The sequence below is a fragment of the Megalops cyprinoides genome, chromosome 3 (genome assembly GCF_013368585.1).
Source record: "Megalops cyprinoides isolate fMegCyp1 chromosome 3, fMegCyp1.pri, whole genome shotgun sequence".
Taxonomy (NCBI): Eukaryota; Metazoa; Chordata; class Actinopteri; order Elopiformes; family Megalopidae; genus Megalops; species Megalops cyprinoides.
This window is the reverse complement of record NC_050585.1, coordinates 36,894,802-36,913,130: the sequence shown is the minus strand read 5'-3', so window position 1 is coordinate 36,913,130 and position 18,329 is coordinate 36,894,802. Positions and strand designations below refer to the sequence as shown.

At 40.3% G+C, this 18,329-nt stretch overlaps 2 protein-coding genes across 7 annotated transcripts in view; both read right to left on the bottom strand.

The window, feature by feature from the left end:
- grik1a (glutamate receptor, ionotropic, kainate 1a) overlaps positions 1-7,688 on the bottom strand; it is a 41,274-nt gene extending 33,586 nt beyond the window's left edge. For all 3 annotated transcript variants that reach the window (XM_036523358.1, XM_036523359.1, XM_036523360.1), the window contains exon 1: positions 7,298-7,688. In XM_036523358.1, coding sequence (XP_036379251.1) covers positions 7,298-7,415 — 118 coding nt within the window. In that variant the 5' untranslated portion in view covers positions 7,416-7,688. The remainder of the gene's footprint in view (positions 1-7,297) is intronic.
- An 8,968-nt stretch (positions 7,689-16,656) lies between these two features.
- tiam1a (TIAM Rac1 associated GEF 1a) overlaps positions 16,657-18,329 on the bottom strand; it is a 47,379-nt gene continuing 45,706 nt past the window's right edge. For all 4 annotated transcript variants that reach the window (XM_036524177.1, XM_036524179.1, XM_036524176.1 and 1 more), the window contains 3 exons: positions 18,211-18,298; positions 17,559-17,731; positions 16,657-17,362 (listed from right to left, as the gene is read on the bottom strand). In XM_036524177.1, the coding sequence (XP_036380070.1) occupies positions 16,854-17,362; positions 17,559-17,731; positions 18,211-18,298 (770 nt within the window). In that variant the 3' untranslated portion in view covers positions 16,657-16,853. The remainder of the gene's footprint in view (positions 17,363-17,558; positions 17,732-18,210; positions 18,299-18,329) is intronic.

The following is an 18,329-nucleotide window of genomic DNA, read 5'->3' as shown; positions in this document are numbered from 1 at the left end:
CACAACAATGACCACTATGTCCACCAAGCAACTCATGCATTTTCTTCAAACAAGAAACTGACCATCAGAGATTCAACAGAATTAGAACTAATAAATGTGTTTAGCATATATTCTACCAGGGTACACAAATGAATGTCACGCTCTGACAAAATCAGTTAACATAACCCTACCCTACTCTACCCACAGGGTATACCCACATACCCTATACACCTACATAGACCTGAAAAGAACTGCTTGTTCGCTAGAAGCTCTCCAAATGGATTTGGCTGTCAGGTTCCAGCCCCTTCAACATGTCAGGAGCTGTTCACCATTGTTCCCTCCTCAGCATTAATTAACAATGACTCCCAGACTGGCGCTAACTGATTTCGCCTTCTGCCACACAAGTAAAATTGCTCCTACCTAATGGACAAATTACCCAACAAGTGCCTCAGCCACCACGGGACCAGGGTAGCTCGATGGGGGCTCAATACGGCAGCTTGTCAGGAATCCATAATTCATCCTGGAGCTCGACTGCTGTTCTGCCCTGGCACATGCAGCTTAAGCCACACACAGCAGCATCCTACCCTCTAGCCATGAGCAGGAAGGCTGAGAGAAGGTAGTATGGACTAGCGGTTAGTGGAGGGGTCTTGCAAGTTCAAATCCCAGGTAGGGCACTGCTGTTGCTCTTTTGGCCAAGGCATAAATTTAATTTCTTTATCAAATATCCAGCTCTGTAAAATGGACGTGTAATGTATGCAGGCTATGCTATCCTGGACAAGTGTGTCACTGCAAATGGGTTGTAGTGAGAGGCATTCACACTTCAGCAATGTGAGCTGATAGCGTATCATCTCATGCCACAGGTTCTTTTGTCCCTCAGAACAAGCCATTCATCATAAGAAAATTATTCAGGAGCTCTACCCCTTCGAACACAATCCTGCAGGTAAATGGGGGTTATTGATGAACCAACAGATCTGTATGTGTAGAAGGTCACTGCAGAAAGCAGAAGCCAGCATAAAGCATCAGCTTTATATTTTGACTTCCTTTTTCCAATATATGCCCAAATGTGCAGCTAATATACTGTGCTGGGTTCAATTGCCATTTAAAATGTTATCAAATTAACATACACGAATGAAAAAAAAAGTTCTAAACAGATGAGAACCCTTTGTTGCACACTCAGGGACTGCCACAACCTTGCCAGGTTGAATGCTTTATTTTGAACACCTTGGTGCCACTGCCCATCCTTCATCCCAGTCCAACAGCAATCCTGCCCCATTTCTGTAACTGTGTGGTATAAATCTTGTGCAGCATTACAACACTTTATTGTCTCTCTTGTCAGTTACTGAATCCTGTCTGAACACATCTCAATACCACACACATGTACATGCACACTTGCATAAATTTTAAACAGAACAAACAAGGGTTCTCATGCAAAGCAACTTCAGAGAAAAAGAAAGGCAATGTAATTGTGCCATAAGTGAGAACACCCTTCACAATCTCCCTATCTCCCTGTCCCTATCTTCCTCTAATCGGAGTGTTTTTTTTTTTCATATTCAGTGATTTGCCTTGAGAACATGTTGCAGGGATGACAGGAAACCCCCAGCTGAGTCTGTAGGTTCCAGGGACTGCTCATTCACTCTTGCAAAATGCTTTAATTTCCCAAAAGATGCAACAATGAGTTTGAGAACACATGGATCATCTCAAAGCAGGAGGACTTCCAAACAAGTCCTTTAGTGATCTGCAGTGGCAGTGCAGATGATTTTAACGGCGAGAGGAAAAAAGTGTTTTTGAAAAAAAAGGCATTGGAATTCATTTCTTTCACTTAAGAACATATATACCAAAAACACGTTATTTACATCTTCTCTTCAGCAAATATGGAAAGTTTAATATGTTATGCATTAAGAAAAAAGTGCCTTTTCCAGCCCAATAGATGTGAGCCTCATTTCAGTGCGAGGAATGGCTGTAATTTAGGATGCATATAACTTGAAAGATAATGTTGGAGAACGGCAGAGCGAAGCAAATCCATTAAATGTAAAATCTGCTGGAACTCTTAAGTGCCTGTAAATGTTCTAAGTCATCCCGTCCCCCCGGGCCGCTGCCTCTTCGGCTGTGGATGAGAAATTGATCAAATTCACTGGGCATATCTGGACTTCAATAAATTTCGCTTATCTACACAGTTGAGTCACATCCCGTGCCAAGGAGCATGCGGGCAGACCGTGAGGTGCTGGACGTAACAGGATTATTTCCTTCAGAGGGGCAACGTATGTCGCCACAGAGCACCAGCCAGATCTCAGACTGGAGGGAAAGCAGGGCCTGAGGTTCTGGAATAGCCCCAGATGTTCTGAAATATCACTGTTCCATCTGTGGATGTGAAAAAATGAGAGGGCTTGTGGCCTTAAAATGTGTACCACCACTTTAACGCAAGTCACAGGTGGTGGAGCTGATTTTACATTCATATCCATGAAAAACACATAATAATAATAATAATAGTAATAATAATAGAAGTAGAAGTAGTAGTAGTAACGCTTTCTATAGCACCTTTCATACATGACTGCAACACAAAGTAAATGTACATATAACAAACATAAAGTAGTAGACTTGTCAGATCTAAAATTAGCTGAACCAAGTAGCCCTGGTTAAGACCATCTGCTAAATAAAAAACCTACAGACAGAAAAATTATGTCTTCCTGGAAGTACGCGCAAAGAATTGAGCTAAATCAATTTCTCATCTAATGAAATAATGTAGTCCAGGTAATATAATTAGATGTGAAACAGCCATTCATCACAGAAGTCCAGACGACAAGCCACTGCCAATAACACCCAGCATCACTGATGGAAAACACTGAAATACCGGATCTTAAAGAGCTTCATATCTATTACGTTTGGCTATTTTACTCATACCTCACTTCTGTCATACTCCTCCTAAAGCTTAATTCTTCGCTCTATATCATCAAGGAGACAAGGACTATCATAACTAAAACTTTCATTACCTATCCACTACAGCTTTCATTAACTATTTCCCTGCACTCATAATTACTGTGCACTAATTTTTACAAAACCTTTCTTCTGTTGTTAAATTGTGCTCTTTCTTACCTTCATTTCCCCCAGTGGTGCATGCTAGTTTGGATAATTCTACTGATTCTGAAACATTTCAGTCTTAAAGGGTTGCAGCACTGTGACAGTCAATACAAACAGGCCTGAATCCAGTGCTGTGCTAACAGGATGGTGAGGAGATCCACACGCATGAAACCAGCCTCTATTCTGACTGGTTTAACTAACTGCCAAACGACAAATGGATTTACTTCTACTCTTCGCAAAAGGCTAGTACTGATCCAGGAACCATGAGGAATTTATTTTCTCTGCACTGAAATGCGGGGTGTAGGGTTCATTAAAGAGGTGGATGGACATGCCTTTCTTTTGTTTATCACAGGTCCTGGTCCAGCTGTCTTGCAGAATGTAACTGAGACCAGGACCTGCACTGACACTGTGTTACAGCGAGATGAGGCTGAGTACAGATTTAAGCTTTGCTGCATTACCTGACACTGCAGTTCCAACAGGTCTGGCTAGCGTTGACAGTTCTGCAGCGCAACCTAGATGGCACAAAATGAGCCTACCCATTCTAGTGATCCTTGCCTTCTACCACCCAAGGCCTGACTTTCAGTGCAGCTCTCACTTAAGCTGAACACAATCAGCCGTGACACATCTCTACTGGCCCATCCATCTGATTGTTATTACATCTGACTGGTTCTTCTTAAGTCACAGAGCATGGCGCTGTTGCAGGCTGACACAGTGACAAGCGTCTGCTGTCTATCGTGGGGATCACCACTAAATAACACGGTGAACTACGCGACTCCCGTGGGTTTCTATTCGTAAAGGCGACAAGTGGCTGGATGCTCAGAATCAATAAGCCATTAACCAGCAGATGATCTCTAGATCTCCACTAAATTCAGGACTGTCTGGAATCTTTAATACCCGAGCGTTTATGAACAGGAACTGAAGGGATTAGCCTGAATTGGGAGAACAGCCATGAAAGCAGCTCTACTGGGACTTTTGCACTCATTACCAGCTCTCTTTACACATGAGCGAAGAAAAGCTTCCCCGTTTGGTTACTGGGATGCATGCAATTCATAGAGCATTTCTGTATGCAGATTTGAAAGCCCTTAGAAAGAAGGGAATGGACCAAACCAAAACTCACTCACAGCTGTAGCACCCACCTGAGTAACAAACAACTCATGGAGAGGCAATGATTAATGATCAATTACTAATTAGACTGGGGGCTGACTAACTAGTTAAAACATGTATGCGTCATTTGAATGTCACCAAGGTACCACCACTGCTCTTTGTGAAGAATGAAGGGTGACCTTTAATGGTCACAGAGAGACAGAACTCAGCATCTAATCAGCAAGATGGGCAAATACAATCTCACCACTCTTCCCTCTTTCCCTTTCAGAGCTGGTTTGGCAAACCTCTCACTTAGAAATTGGTGAACATAATCCAAACCTAGTGCCATGCCAGTGTGCTTCTTCTTAGCTTCACCTTCATGATGATAGAGGCTTTTTATTGAGTCAGATTTCACTGTGTGTAATTATAGGCTAATCCCAAACAACTTCATAACACAAAGCACAGAACAAGGACACAGAGTCAAGGAATTATAACTGACCCCTTTTCCCTCTAAAAGGTGCTTCAGGTGAAATTATCATCTTTACTATTCTCATGTACATGTAAACAATGATATCATTTGTGTATACTCTGGCTCCAAATCAGAAAGAAGAGGACACTCTGTTCGCACTGATGTGAATCCTGCGAGCCTGCGAATCTCTCTGCGCATTGGCATGTGTGATGGACCGCAGCCTACAAACACACAATGGGACACTTGTCTTCCCACACCACAAAGGCACCCTCATGCTACTTTCACCCTTATTCAACACCACCACAGCCTCCTGCCCCCAGCCCAACCCTAACCCGTCACTCACATGTGGACACCTGCCCGTGGGTACATGCAAACCTCCAGGCTAGTGTAACTGGAACTCTGCTAACTGTAATATTGTAGCAATGTTTTGTTGACACAATGTCTCCACAGTATTGTCATAAGGTTACTGCCTGGGACTGAATACAGTTTGTGACACAGGTTTTCCTTGTTATGGGCCTGTCCAGGGATTCAAGAAAGGGATGGTCAACCGTGTAATTTTATGAACCCAGAACTATGGACATATAAATTTGCAGCATGTTACACTGATGCCATTATTTTTAAGTACAAGTATTAAAGTATAAACATTTCATCTGCAGTTACCACCTGAGGCTTCCAATCACTCCAACAGTCCAACAATTTTCACAAAGTCAACTATCAGTTTGGCATGCGTACTTATCAGTCAAGACCGCAGATGCACTTCTGTTTGTTGGAAGGTTTTCAAAAGAAAAGGAGCAAAAGAAAGAAACCCAGCCTTTCAAAAACACTTTCCAAATTCAGATGAGCAAAGTCTAATGATAGAGATGAAAAGTGTGTTCCATTAACAAGAAAAATCCTTACAATGAATCAGAGATAATTCAACCATCAACAGTGTTCCACAAGGCAAATCCTTTGGAAAAACTTCCCATCTAATGCATAATGCTCCCACAATGCTGTTCTGCTACCTGATACTCTAGTTCATGGATACGGTTGCTATGAAGTTACAGAAAGGCCATGAGAATATTACATGTTAACTTGAACTGTCTGCCTCCCTGGGTTAGAGACAAAAACAAAGTAACAGACTTAAAACACCCAGAGCCATAACTATATACAGTTAGACAATGCTAGAGCCTATGCTGCTTGTCTGCTTAAATACAGTCATAGGAGCGGAAAGTAAAATCAAGCCCTTCTGCGAAAAGAAGATTAGGTTGGGTTGTTAAAAACTGTTTGAGGGAGAAGACATACCATTATTACCAAGAAGAACAGATGAAACAGACACCAGTTATAATCAGTAGATGGACATGACCTCACCACAAAGATAGAAACTTAATTGAATGCCACACCATATGGAGTAGCTTAGGAGCAAGAGACAGTTTCTTGGGAACAAGACTAGATTAGGAGGTCTCAAAAAGTGAGAGACATTTTAAAGATTAACAGCATTAGTGACAGATGAGGACATTCCCACTGAGAGATGGAAGAGGCGTTATAATTGCACAAGTTACTCTGCTCTGTGAACAAACTGCTAAGGAGGTTAGATATCAACCCAATACTTTTGACAGTTGTGTTTACTCACCCCAGAAAATATTAAAATTACTTCATAGTTTCATAGTTCAGTTTGAGATTGTACTGATTCTAATACTGACCCAGAAAGTTGTTAATAGTGATTAAGCCTATGTTTTAAAGTTTTGTACCAGGACCATTAAAGAGGTGGCTAGTCACACAGACTGGGGGGCCATGATTTGCATTGATTTATACCTCAATTGCTTAAAAGTGAAGCATGGGCCAAAGCACTTCCTGAAATACAAGACCCCTAAAAAAACTCATGTTACTTACTAGTAATTCATTAAAAGTATTATTGTTGTAAATTAAAATATCATATATAGAAAAATATTAATGTATTAATTCTTATCCAGTGAAATTTGTGATTTAGCAGGGGGGCTGAACGCTTTTGCAAGACACTGTATGCATGTCACATTTTCATTAGGGGCTAAGCCCCCCTAAAGGTCTGATCCTAGAATCGCCCCTGCAATTCTCAGATAGGACCCTTTATTTTGAAACTGACATTCGAAGCGTGCTTTTTTGTGTTCTAAGGGACACGCCGCGGGTTAACCAAACATTATATAAATCCAGACAGCAGGATTGATGTTTAGATTCAAAGTGGCGATCTAATCGATTCAAACGACCTAAATCCATCTCACAATTAGTGTCATTTAAAATAAAAGGAACAGCAATGCATCAAAATAGCAAACTTATGTCAAAATATCGATAAAAAGTTGTATTCGAAATTCACTAATTCAGGTCGTCACTGCAACCACTTCAGCGATAATAACAAATTTGTATATCAACTTGATTCGACAAAGCACAAGTGATTATTGAATAATAATAACAATAATAATAATAATAATAATAATAATAATAACAGCTAAACCAGGAGGAATTTCAAAAAGCTATCCGAGAATAACCATTCCTCATAGCTACTAGGCTAACTCTTATGAAATTGCATATTACTAAGTCTAGAATCTCACGTACAGGGATGTACTATATTACCAGCGGTGTGTAGCGGAACAATTTGCATGCATGGGTGCTTAGTGGAAATTGGTAAAGCAAATGTCAAGATTAAAAGATTTTAAAATATTGACACTTTGTGCAACTTACCAATTCTAAGGACTTGCTGCGAACTCAGACAAAACTCTGCCATGAAGTAGAGCAGCCACAACAACAGTCTGTTTCTCTTCTCCATTATTTTGGAGTCAAACTTAACATCGATCTCCATTTTCTTTAATTCACGCCAAACATTTGCCAGCTCTTATATCCGCACCACAACTAAACTGGCATCCAACTTCCATCGTACTGATGAAGGGGGAAAAAATCTCTCGCAATTGTTGCTTGCCAGCTCAGACCGAGCCTTGTTTATCCGCGCTAACCCATCACTCCACACAGTGCCACACTTTCCTATTCAAAACGTTCTTCCAATGAATGCATCTCTTCACTTATTCGTCTCAGTGAGTAAGAGGAGAATCGTATGAAGGGACTGAGAGCGTGCTGCTGTGCGCGCACACTGAACGGAGATCACCCGCACACTTTCTCCTTCCCCACACTCCAGATACGATCTGAGGATTAACTTCAGATCTGGCAAAAAAAATTCGCCCTCGACGTCTTCTTTGAGCTGGTACACCGAGATATGATTAAATCTTTGCTCACGTACTGATGAAAATACAAATGTAATCCCCGTAACAGCCGGTGAAGCTCTCGCAAGATTAAATACCTCATGTAGCTACACATCAGCTACGGAGTGGTAAAAATACTACTGTTGAAACCGATTCTTTTAGTGTATCTTACGTTGGGAACGAATACTTTATCTCACCGTAAAATTTATCCTCAAGGTGTTTTTGAAAGACGCCCACTGTAGTAAGTGAAAAAAATCATTAGGCTAAATTTGTCCGTTAATCATTTCATCATTTCAGGTTGACACTAAATGTAGATATGGCTATATGTGTATGTCAGAGTGACTATATGTAGGTATGTTGGAATATGTCCACAATTAATGATAATTTTTTATTTACATAAATCACTAAACTGTTTTGGTGATTGTAAGCATCCACATTTGATGCAGGGTTTTCAAATAGGAGCAAATATGTTAAAAAGAGGACTTTAATTTGATGCACGTTATTTGGGAGATGCATATCTGGCAGACAGGTTCTGACGTGAGGTTAATTTCTGAGACACCATTTACAGGTAGGTGTGTGAAACTGTAGTCAAAGTAGTCATTACCCTGATTAGATTCTCAGTCCATGACAGCGAAAAATGAGGTTGGTCTATGGGGTGCAGCTCTCATTTGGGTAATTAACAGTGCTGTTCACGTAAGCCGTCAATGAACTGAAGAAATTAAAATGAAAGAGCGCTATTATAAAAGGGATATGAATTAGAAATTATTCATTAATCGCCCAGGTCAACATAAAGAGACAACGGCCAACTGAGGACAGGTCGACAAGCAATCTTGTCAATGAGGTCATCGTTATAAGCGCTGGGCAGGTAGTAGGCAGGTAAACCACATACTCAACCCAACGTGTGTTCTCTATCGCCATCTGCCGGAAAAAACTGCCACGCGTAGTACAATATCTGCAGTTCTAAGTTTGGGGAGTATTAGAATTTTTTATTTATTTATTTAGATTAGAAGTTTTAAATTTTAAATTAGTGCATTCAGTGGTTTCTGATACATCAGCATTAGTGAGAATTAATAAGGCAGGGTAACCGACGCTGTGCTCTGCGTAGTACGTGTTGCCCATGAAACAACATGACATACAGGCTGTCCAACCACTGACATACAAACATGTGGGGACCACGTGGAAAACAGGAGTGTAGATAACAGAAGCTACTGAAATGGACCAGTTATTGCAGTAAGCAAAACAAATGTAATGCAGTTCTGCAATGTGTTCTTCATAAGAGATTTCAGCTGTGTGTAATTTGCAAAGCAGTTTGCCCCATATGAGCCAACGCCTCTTAGCTATACACTACAGTTTTCTGTTTTTTTTTTTTTTGATATGTGAGGTAGTGGCTTGCAGAGAGGTTCAAGATTTCATACAAAAATAAATATTCAATATGTTTGTGTAATACAGGGATAGGCAATCCTGGTTCCTAAGGATGAAAGACTTTCCCTCCATCCAATATTTTAATTACATGGTTGGATTGATTATTATGCTTATGTTAATCTGCGTGCATGTGTGTGTGATTGCAAGGCACTTCAACAAATGTATGTGTAACCTGTATTATTTTGGCATAATAATTGACCCAAATATGTAATGGACTTGATGGAACAAAAATTAGAAACTTAGAAAAATTAGAAACAAAGATTTGGGACCCAAGGGCCAGGATTGTCTGCCTCTGGTGTAATGCTTCCCATTACATATGTCCTGGAAGTGCTCATGATTCAACATTTTTTAGCTTCAATGTTGAAGTATTAATTAGAGGATTAGTTATATGTGAAATTAATTATTTACAGTTATCTGGTATTTGAAAACAGAGGGTAGAGTCCTGCAGTGATCTAAGATCAAAAAGAGGAAAACCAAAAGAGGAAATATATGGCCATTTTAGGGTATTAGATCAGCATGGCATTTTAGTTACATAACAGAATCTTTATATTTTCCTTTACAATGGCAGCCGTTCATGGCAGCCATTTCCTTTTCTGTTGTGTAAATTCCAAGAACCGAAAGAGCAGTCAGTCTGTTGCGTAATCGTAGGTGAATATGGATTTTTTTATTATTTATTTGTCTATTGATGTGGCACCTTTCATACATGTCTGTAACGCAAAGTGCTTTCAGAAAGAAAAAACTAAATAAAATGATAACACAACATAAGACAGGGATACACAGTACATAAATTCTTATAAAACTCCTCTCCACTCCCTCACGTCCCAGGAATACAATAAAACAATAAAAACAATAAATAATAATAATAATAAAATAATACAATAAAAGGCCTCAAAAAAGTATGTTTTAAGTCGTGATTTAAAAGCTGAAACTGAGGGAGAGTCTCTGATATTCTGTGGGAGAGTGTTGTTCCACAGTTTTGGGACATAAAAATTAAAAGCAGCCTGGCCTCTAGTTTTAAAACCTTTTGGGACACAGAGTAGGCCAGCAGAGGATGATCACAGTACTCTCTCTGGTTCGTACAGTATGAGCATGTCTTGAATATATTCAGGTGCCATCCCATGTTTTGCCTTAAAAACCAAAAATATATTTTTTTAATTTATTCTAAAAGAACCTGGAAGCCAGTGCAGGGATTTCAGTACCTGGATAATGTGACCATATTTTTTAGTCCTTGTCAGAACCCTGGCTGTTGCATTTTGAATGACCTGCAGTTTTGCAATAGCATAGCTGGGGAAGCCAGTAAACAAGGAAATGCAGTAGTCCAGTGTAGTTGAGCTGAAAGCATGCATTATTTTCGCTGCAATTGGTAATGATAAAAATGATCTTATCTTTGCCATATTTCTAAGATGATAAAATGAGATTTTGGTAAGAGATTTCACATGTAATTTCAAACTTAACTCAGAGTCTAGGATTACCCCAAGATTCCTAACTTCAGACGTAAAGTTGAGCATTTCGGAAATTTGATCCATGCAAAACAATTCTCTTCGCCTCTTTGGACCTACCAGAAGAGCCTCAGTTTTGTTTTGATTTAGCCGAAGGAAGTTTTCCGACATCCAGTTTTTTATATCAGCCATGCACTTAGTTAGAACCGCAACTGAGGAGTTTTCCCCAGGCTTAATGCTAATGTACAGCTGTGTATCATCAGCATAACTATGGAAAGACACACCATTACTACGAATAATATCACCAAGTGGGAGCATGTAGAGCGAGAACAGCAAAGGACCAAGAATCGATCCTCGTGGAACACCACAATTAATACTGACTTTTCTTGACTCAGACTCACCAAGAGCAACAAACATTTTTCTATGGGTGAGATAAGAGTCAAGCCATTTTAGTACCGTTCCGGATAGCCCAACTTTTTTTTAGAGCCAATTAATTGAGATTTTTTTTGGTCCACTGTATCAAAAGCAGCACTGAAGTCTAAGAGAATCAAAATGTTAAGACAGCCAGCATCTGCATTAAGCTGCAAGTCATTAACCACTTTAATTAGAGGGGTCTCTGTACTATGATGAGACCGAAATCCTCACTGGAACTTCTCAAGAATGTTATTGTCATTTAGAAATTGGCTGAGTTGTTTCAAAACAATCTTTTCAAGTACTTTGCTAAGAAAAAGGAGGTTTGAAATGGGTCTATAATGGCTTAGAACAGCATTGTCAAGATTAGCCTTTTTGAGTATAGGTTTAACAATAGCTGTTTTCAAGTTGGCTGGAAAAATCTCTGTGGAGAGTGAACTGTGTAATTGCTAAGAAAACAGTAGACAGGCTGCTAAAAACTTGCTTAAAAATTTTGGTTGGTAAAGGATCTAATGGGCAGCTAGCGGATTTCATCTGATAAACTGTTTTAAGCAGATCCTCTGCATTAATTACATAAAGGTACTCAACACTGATTCACAAGGAGTAGATGTTGATGTGACATCACTAACAGTAGATTCTATACTTGACCTCAATTTTCTCCATAAAAGGTGCAAGAAATGCAACTAGAGAATGGAAGGTCACTAACAGAGGAAGATGTAGGTGGATTTATTAGACTATCTATAGGTGAGAAAAGAACCCTCGAATCGTTTTGTTACTTTCAATAACTTGGGAAAGGCAGCTTCCTCTGGCCAACCAGATGGCTTTGTTATAGCTCATAAGATGACCTTTAAAAATCTCAAAATGCGCTTGCAAATTTGTAGCTCTCCATCCACGTTCTGTTTTGCAACAATTGCATTTCAGCTCACAAACCATTTCATTTTTCCATGGTGTTCTGCATTTAAGAGGAACCATTTTAGTTGGGATGATGCATAAGGATATGATAAGTATTTACTATAACACACTATATTGAAACACACACCATTGAAAATATAGTCTAACCTACTATTGGTGAATTTGTCAAATAAATTGCAGTGGAAAAAAGTCTGTTGTGTGAAAGTCAAAATAATGGTAGTATAATGTTATAGATCATTTTTGTCTCAAAGTCATTGTCATTAGAAGGGGAAGCTGTGGGTTTTCTGAAATAAGGCCTGGCAGTGGGCTACCATACAAGCTACAGTATTTTTAGCAGTTCTGTCACATTTCAGTCAAACAACACAATGATAAAAAGACCATCCCTCAAGTAACAGGTGACTAACTGAAATGGTGTATAGAATCAACACAAGCAATGCTTTCAACATATAAAGATTGGAAGGTTTGGAAGAGCAGGTCTAGCATTGAAATTAAGGCCATCAAAATGAAGCCAAATTACATTACACAATTTTGGCCACTTTGGCCAAACACTGTTCCAAAGCAAACCTTTATTTCCTGAATTATTATGTGTTACTTGATCCCAAATTTTTCTTCTAAATTTACTTGTCCAGATAAGACGTGTCCTGACACAGGTCGTCATGCTCTATGCCTGGCAATAAATGCTTTGAGATCACATGTGTTTTCGTGATGTCATCACAGGCAAAGGCTGTATTGGGCTTTTGTTTTATAAGGTACATGTTTCACAATGGAACTTTTCCACTTTTTCCACCTGTGACAGAAGTAATTACTGACACTCCATGCTACTTCCTGATTCAGAAATTGTGACAGTGTGAGGTGTGACTGAATGAAACCAAGGGTTTGACTGAATGTGACTGAATGAAACCAAGGGTTTGTTTCAGCATTTCATTTTTAGCTGGAATGCTGCTAAACCTGTACTAGTGCATGCTCAACCATTGATTCAGTAAGTTTTAATGAGAAAGCACTTTTTTATACTTATCCTAATAATGTTTTGTGATGATTGTGTAATTCAGGTGGATGTTGACTGTTGCAAATACTGTATACAGTAGTCTATATTACTGTACAGTGTGAATTTTGTCATATACATGTTGTCAGTAGGAAACACACAATTTCTGTAGAAGTACCAGAAAACAACAACAAATCACTGCACCACCATTGTTACTGCTACAGCATAACATGTAGAGCTACAGCATTTATAGACGTACACATTCAGTGGAAGGACAGAAATGGTCCCCATGTTAAGGGTTAATAGTTCCCATTTCCCCAGTAGCACTGAAACAGTACTAAATAAATGCAATTAGGGACAGACATATCAATTAACTGTATACCTTAAAAGGCAAAGGTAAGCATTCATTTAGCCGTATCTTCCAAATGTGGGATTCTGTCCCACAATGTACCCCAAATTGTCACTAGGGGGCACCCATGTACTTAAACCTAACATTGAGGGAAGTAGTCTTCTGTGCAGATTTACAAAAAACTGTACGCTTTATGAATTACTATAAAATGTGCCACATAATAAGTAGACTGTGTTATTTAGTTTAACATTTTTGTTTCTGTGTTCATGAAGTCATATTTTGTCGTAAACAATGCCCATTAATCACATGAACTTTCCACGTCAGCTATGTATCCATCAAGCATAGATTAAATTAGATAGAAATCTCATTTAATATGTATACTGAACATGGCATTAGACGACGTCTCACACTCTGTCTGAGATTGCTGCACACAGCGAGAGTCACAGCATGGTCTGCAGAGATCAATATGGCTTATGCAGTTTTATAATATTGGAATTAAAATTTTGAAGTGTGGAAGAACCTGCTGGTTGAACAGTGGAAAGTGCATGACACCAAATTTGCACCACTCCATGCTGCCCTTCAACAAGTGAGGTATGGATCTTATACTTTACAATATTTGCATGTAGTAATAGAGCATACAGATAGAAACCATCATAACGTATAACTTTTGCAATGACAGACCATCTTAAAATGTGACATCAACCCTTTTATTTCTGCAGTGGATGTTGTGCATGATTTGAGACACACTGAATTAGATCTAATATAGGTCAGTGGACAGACACCAGAGCTACAGCAAAACAGTACCAGGGTGCTGGAGACTGGTGGCGTGGACTGGTCTGTCATAACACACACTCACATAAAGACACAAACATACAGCCAATGTCCTCAAACTGAATTTGAGTTACTACAAAGCTGGCTGCATGGATACATTTGAAAATTTTGAATTTGTTGAAACAGAGGTGAAGCATCTAGGGATGCTGAAAGAATCAGAGTTTGGGGTATTTTTGACCTTAAAATTTTTTAAATATCATCTCTCATTTTCATATTTCATTTGATTTTTCAGACATAGGAGATTCAAGATTCAAGATTCAAAAAACTTCATTGTCAATCACGTAATGATAGAAAATTGTCTTGGGTTAGGGGCTCACAAACAACATAAAAACATACACCAATGAAAAACTGCAAAATTACATTAAAACACAATCACTTCCATAAATAAGTAAATAAGAGCATGTGTGCAAAGCTAGATTAAGTTGTAAGTTACCATCGTGTTGATAGCACTGCTTTGCAAAATGACCTGTATGCCCTGACATATGAAAATGATGTGACTGATACATATGAGTAACGTTATGTATTTGTATGTTGAAACTGTTGTTAGAGATAAACATTGTATTAAGCTACATTTTCAAAAGTCATCCTTGTCCTCCATCTGCAGGACACAAACAGTTATTGCATGACAATGGGATGACAATCACTTGTAGAAATGGTAGCTAGATTTATACCTGAATGCTAATTCACCATTTCCTTTAGTTATGGCACACAAGTCAGAATCTGAAATACTTACTGGCTATGTACTTCATAGTAATTTTCTCAGTAAGCATAGTGGTCACTCAGAATGTAATAGCACCTCGAAGAACTAACCACACTGTTGAGAGACCTGAAAAGACCAATTATGAGTCCAGAGGAGGCCTGTGCTTGCCGCCACAGCTGCAAAACAATTCATAGAAGGGCCTTATCCAGGAAGTTGAAGTGGGCACATGGTAATGACGCTTTATCGGGCGAGTGGAAGGCTACATGTGAACAACAGGATCTGGAGCTATCCAGTGGACCCGGTGATGTTCATGATGTTGGAACTAGGGAAAACCATGAGTCAGTTTTTTTAAATCTTTGTCTAACTGCTAGTGCTGGGCCAGTCACACTGAGTAACGATGTCTGCCAAAAAAAAGTAGGGGCTTGTGATGAGGAAATGCACCACAAAACATTTTTAAAATTGAATTGAAATTGAATTGAATTGAATTGAATTAAAAGAAAACAGTGAAATGATTACAGCAGTCAACACACATTAAGAAACAAATTTATTTAATATAATATTAATACACAGTCCTAGGTACATACACAGCTTTAAAAATGTGATCTCGGTAGCACAACGGGTAGCTTTATAAATGACCCCTCACCCCTCCCCACCACAATAGCCATCTTTCGCACCATGTTTGATTGCACTTCACAATCCGGGATTTCTTTTATTTAAAAATATATTTATGTCTGTTGTGATGAGTCTAATATTTCATTAATAAACATGTTTTAGAGTTTTAGAAAAATGAACAAAAATTGTTTTCCAACTCACCAAGGGTAGTGGATATGTCTTAAGTCTTTATTCCAAAAAGGCATGCAGGACTGTTTCCATTTGAGAACTGAGATAGAGGATGTAAGTGCCATTTCATTGGAATGAAAGTGTGCACTGATCAGTCTGTGTTTGTACAAAGTTTTTCACAAAGTTTGTAGAGCAGATGAATTTAAGAGCAGTAAAGTCCACAGCTGGAACAGTCCAAACACAATTTTAGATACTACTAAATTAACTGAATGAAAGATTCTATCTTAAGAAAAGCAACAGAAACAACTTCTGCAGTATTTATATGGTTGCAGTCAATGGAATTTGTTACATTTTACAAACTATGAAAATTCAAGTAAAACAGGATTGGTAATATTTTTAAAAATCCCTTCTCTTATGTGAAGAGGGTTAGTTAATACTGGAAAGTTGTATGCTATGTAAACAGAACACAAATAGAAATTTTAAAAAGCTGGACAATGGCAACTATTTCTTCCTCCTATTCAACAAAGCGAAAATGAAAACTAATGTCAGGAGGTCTTTGCATTTCAAGGGAATGTAAAATAAAAGCAATAGAGTATTGTGCTCTGGTAGCTCTTCTGTCTGCAGAAGTACAAACACGCTAAACCTTGCAGGAGATTATACAGCAGTCTTCACAGAGCGCCCTCTACAGGACAGAATAAATAACACACAGCCCTTGAGTATAATACAACTTCTCTTCACCATCAGAAGGAAAAAGGACCCCCTTTCCAAAGTTCAAAAATATAAATTTGGAAATAAATCGCAGTCCAGAAAATGTAGCTGCCCAAGTCTGTGTGCAAATCATGCCCCGCGAAAAGCTAATTAGATATCATGATTGTACAGAGTTTCCTCTTGCCAAGCTTCATTATCGACATCGGCACATGTATGCAAGACCAGATGAGGTGATGGGAGTTCTTTATTGCTTTTATGCAAATGATAAAATGCAATCGTGGAAATTGCTTGGGCTCAAGTCACCCAAATTTGATTCAAACCCTTTTGCTTTGTAAGGTAAATTCATATTTTCAGATGCATTGGCATTAGAGAAAAGCTTGATGCTAATGTGTCACGGGTGGGGACTGGGGCTTGGAAAACAAGATGCCAGCTCCAATGTGTCTTCACGTGAAGCTCGTTTAAAGCTTACTGAACGAGGCACCGTGTTTCTGCTCTCGCCGTCTACAGGTCTCAGAAGATGTCACTGTTGTGGGCGCTGCCGAAATCATCCCGACGCACCCAGATGACCTCCCGGTCAGCAGCGCCCTCCACCGCGCACTGCTTCCTCAGGTGGGACAGTTTGAGGCCGTGGGAGCCTCCCCGGGCCTCTCGCTCGCCCCCCTCCTCTGCCCGCTTCTTGCCCCCCTCTCTCTCCAGGGACAGCGCTCGCACTGGGGCCTCGAGGCTGGGCTCCGCCGATGGGCCGCGCACCGACTCGCAGTACTCATCATCGTCGCTGAGAATGTCTGTCTCCTTGACGTTCTCCTGGTCCTCGTAGCGGTCCAGGTCAAACTGCTCCTCCACCCAGCGGTCCGTGTCTCCGGCCGGCTGCTGCCGTGGGGGCTGGGGCGGAGACGGGGGCGTAGCCGGCTGGCTGGGTGCGTCCCTGATTGGGGCGCCGTCGAACACGATGTCTGTGTCCACGGTAATGCGGTTGCGTACCAGCTTCCTCCGGCCCAGGGTGCGAGAGGGGGCAGAGACTGGACGGAAGGACAGGAGAAGAGGCAGGAATCAGAACAAGCTGGCCTCAAGTCCGCTCTGTCCATCAACACAAGCTTGAACAAGAAAGTCATTACCTCAGCCTGGTCATCAGATTTACAGGGAGCTGACAGAGGTAATGACAAGTACAGCAATGGCAGGGAATGGGTAGGACACTGCAGAGAGAAAGCTCAGTACCTGCTCTGTTCATGGTGGGCCTGGATCCTTTCAGGGCACACAGGCGCTTTCCTCCGAATGGGACATACTGCTGATTTGGGGGCAGGCTCTCCGTCTTCATCAGCTGTCTGCGCTGCTTGTCCCGGAGGATGGAGTGCACCGTCTTCAGAAAGTCCTTCTTACTCTCTGGGGAACTAGACAGGTGGACAGCGAGAGTCATTTGAACAGGAAATAGGCTCCGGTAGCATTGAGAGATCCGATTTCAAACAAACAATGATTACACAGAGTTGAAAGTCGAATGTTTTTCTCTTAGCATAACACAATTAGCCAATGAAAGGTAGATTGCCGAAATGCCTGAATCTTCATCTTCATGAAAATGTTTAAATTGGAATGTAGCTTAATCAGATAAGTCAGCTAATGTCTCATCAGCAGCTAACTGAAAACCTGGGATGTGCTCAATGGTTTAAGGATCTTAATCTTGCTTTTCTTTTGACAGCAGTCTAAAAAATGTAGAAAGGTAAACATTCATCCCATGACCTAATAAACCAGGTCACAACAAGTGAAGCATATTTTGAAAAGCAGCATCCAACAACTGTCTCCACTTTGATAAGAACAACACACCCAGCTCACCCCCCACCCCCCCCCCCACCCCTCCTCCCCCTCAAGGCGTCACCTGCAGCACAGGTGGAATGTCCTCTCGGGCCGCCCCTCTGACTCAGACTTTACGTGAACCAGCTCACACATAGCTGAGCCTTCCGCGTCTGAAAAGGAAGCAAACACAAGTGGCACGAC